Raw genomic sequence first — 2,452 nt, 5'->3', positions numbered from 1 at the left:
AACAGGAGAAACTGAAAGGCCTATACAATCATATTTAAGTAAATTTTAAAACTATAACAAAATTCATGGTTTTAACATATCTTTCCATACATTGGGGAAAATAAATCTAAAAAAAATTGCCATAATTAGTAAAAAAAAAATATGCTAAATCAAGGAAAATCAAGGGGGGAAGGAAATTTCTTTTAAAAATATTGTGTTGTTGAAAACGGAAAATTCCTGTCGCAATTTTTCTCCGTTTTCTCCAATATTTCAACTAAAAGAAAAATGTTGAAATTTATAAAATGAAAATTATTTATATTTAAACTGCTCACTTGATTTTGGTGCAAGCTTACAGGTTTGCTTATTGCTGAAAAAATAACAATATTTAATTTATTTTTATTTTTTAGGATTCATGAAAGAATCAAAATCAATTTTGGTATTTAAAAGTGAATTACTCTGAGAAACTTTAAAAAAAAACTGAAATCTACCTTGACCAGTTCTACAAGTTTTACACATTTAAAAAAAAGATTGTTTCAAATATTCTTGAGCAAATATTAAAATTTCAAATATTCATGTTTCAAATATTCAAATTTCAAATATTCATGTTCCATAAATTCAAATTTTAAATATTCATGTTTCATATATATTCAAATTTCAAATTTTCATGATTCAAATATTCATCTTTCAAATATTCATATTTCAAATATTCATGCTCCAAAAATTCATGTTTCAAATATTCATGCTTCAAATATTCCTGCTTCAAATATTCATGTTTCAAATATTCATGTTTCAAATATTCATGTTTCAAATATTCATGTTCCAAATATTCATGTTTCAAATATTCATGTTTCAGATATTCAAATTTCAAATATTCAAATTTCAAATATTCATGTTTCAATATTCAAATTTCAAATATTCAGATTTCAAATATTCATGTTCCAAATATTCATGTTCCAAATATTCATGGTTCAAATATTCATGTTTCAAATATTCATGTTCCAAATATTCAAATTTCAAATATTCATGTTTCAGATATTCAAATTTCAAATATTCAAATTTCAAATATTCATGTTTCAGATATTCAAATTTCAAATATTCAAATTTCAAATATTCATGTTTTAAATATTCAAATTTAAAATATTCAAAATTCAAATATTCATGTTTCATACCATTTTCGATGAAACCTGATTCATGTACACTGTACACTGTATACCACAGTAAAATGAAAACATTTTGGGTAAAAACTGTTCAATAAAAGAAAAAGTAAAAATAAAAAATAATAAAAAGATAAAATGTTTTTACCTTGAAAATGTTGACATTAGATTTGATGGATCGGTTTCAGGGGTTAAGGAATAATCTGATCTGAAAAATATAAAATTTGACTGAGACGTATCAAGGGACCCTCTATCTACAGAGTGGCTTGTCCAATTCACAAACGGTGCTCTTTACTAATCAGTTATAAATCATTTTTTTTAGACAGAAAAACGAAGATATCTTTCTCATTGTTATTCAGNAAAAATTTTCACAAAAAATTGGTTTACTTGAACTGAGCCAGACGGTTTGTTTTGTTGAATGGAGATGTTTCTGGAAGTCCCTCTGTATCACGTTCAGTCAAATACCTGCCAGTTAACAATTTAACAAACTCCACGATTTCCAGCTGAATCTCGAGTTTAGTCTCAGTTTTAACATTCAAAGTTAGACAAATAATCTTAAACTTTTCAGAATTATTTTAATCGTGGTCTTAACCTCTTTAATAAAAGGTCCAGTGAAAATGATATAAAGTAACCAACTAATTTTTATCAGAAAATGATATAAAGTAACCAGCTAATCTGTATCAGAAAAACAATTTCAAAACTTTTCAATCAACGTATCTTTATTGCACTAAAGCACCTGAACAAAAGTAGTCGATGCAGATAAAAGAAAAATTCATTTTGTCTCGGTCTTGGATCTTCATTGTTTCCAAAATTCAAGGAATGAAACGTATCATGGAAAATATGTAGCCTCGTATCTTCTCTGAAAAGAATGGTATAAAAGGAACTTAACACTCGCCTCAGACTCTGATTTTATAATCCTCATATCTTTCAAACCCTGATGTACGTTGTTTACATGGGTTATTTTATACACCGATGTACGTCGTTTACATGGGTTATTTTAAAACATGAATTCTTCCAGATAAAAGTTAAAGCTCAAAATATCAAAAGTTTTCGCCGTCAAGATGAAATTAGAAAGGGATCATCAAATTAGAGTTTGAGGCAAGTGTGTCTTCAAGCTGTACAAAATAAACAAACATGAAATTCCAAAAAAAAAATATTTAAAACAGTGGATATCGTTATGTATTGCGTTGGTTTGTTTGTATAAAATAAACGCCTTATAAAGGCTTATCCGATCAGTGTCCGATTTAATGAATTTGAGCCGTGTCTTAAATCCGCCAAAAACCGATTTCAATTAAGCGCCGGCTTAAATCTTTAAGCAA

The 2,452-nt window shown here is 27.1% G+C and overlaps 1 protein-coding gene across 1 annotated transcript; it reads right to left on the bottom strand.

Moving 5' to 3' along the window:
* Positions 1 to 182: 182 nt before the first annotated feature.
* On the bottom strand, positions 183 to 2,036 carry LOC111717688 (uncharacterized; the record flags this gene model as incomplete). The annotated part of the gene is made up of 5 exons (XM_023493172.1): positions 183 to 253; positions 312 to 346; positions 1,282 to 1,341; positions 1,521 to 1,598; positions 1,870 to 2,036. Coding segments are annotated over 5 exons (411 nt in total), but the record flags the coding sequence as incomplete, so codon positions are not given.
* Between the last annotated feature and the right edge of the window lie 416 nt (positions 2,037 to 2,452).

The sequence above is a fragment of the Eurytemora carolleeae genome, unplaced genomic scaffold, assembly GCF_000591075.1.
Source record: "Eurytemora carolleeae unplaced genomic scaffold, Eaff_2.0 scaffold3095, whole genome shotgun sequence".
Lineage (NCBI taxonomy): Eukaryota > Metazoa > Arthropoda > Copepoda > Calanoida > Temoridae > Eurytemora > Eurytemora carolleeae.
Note: the sequence above shows the minus strand (reverse complement) of the source record. Positions and strands in the feature narration are given on the sequence as shown.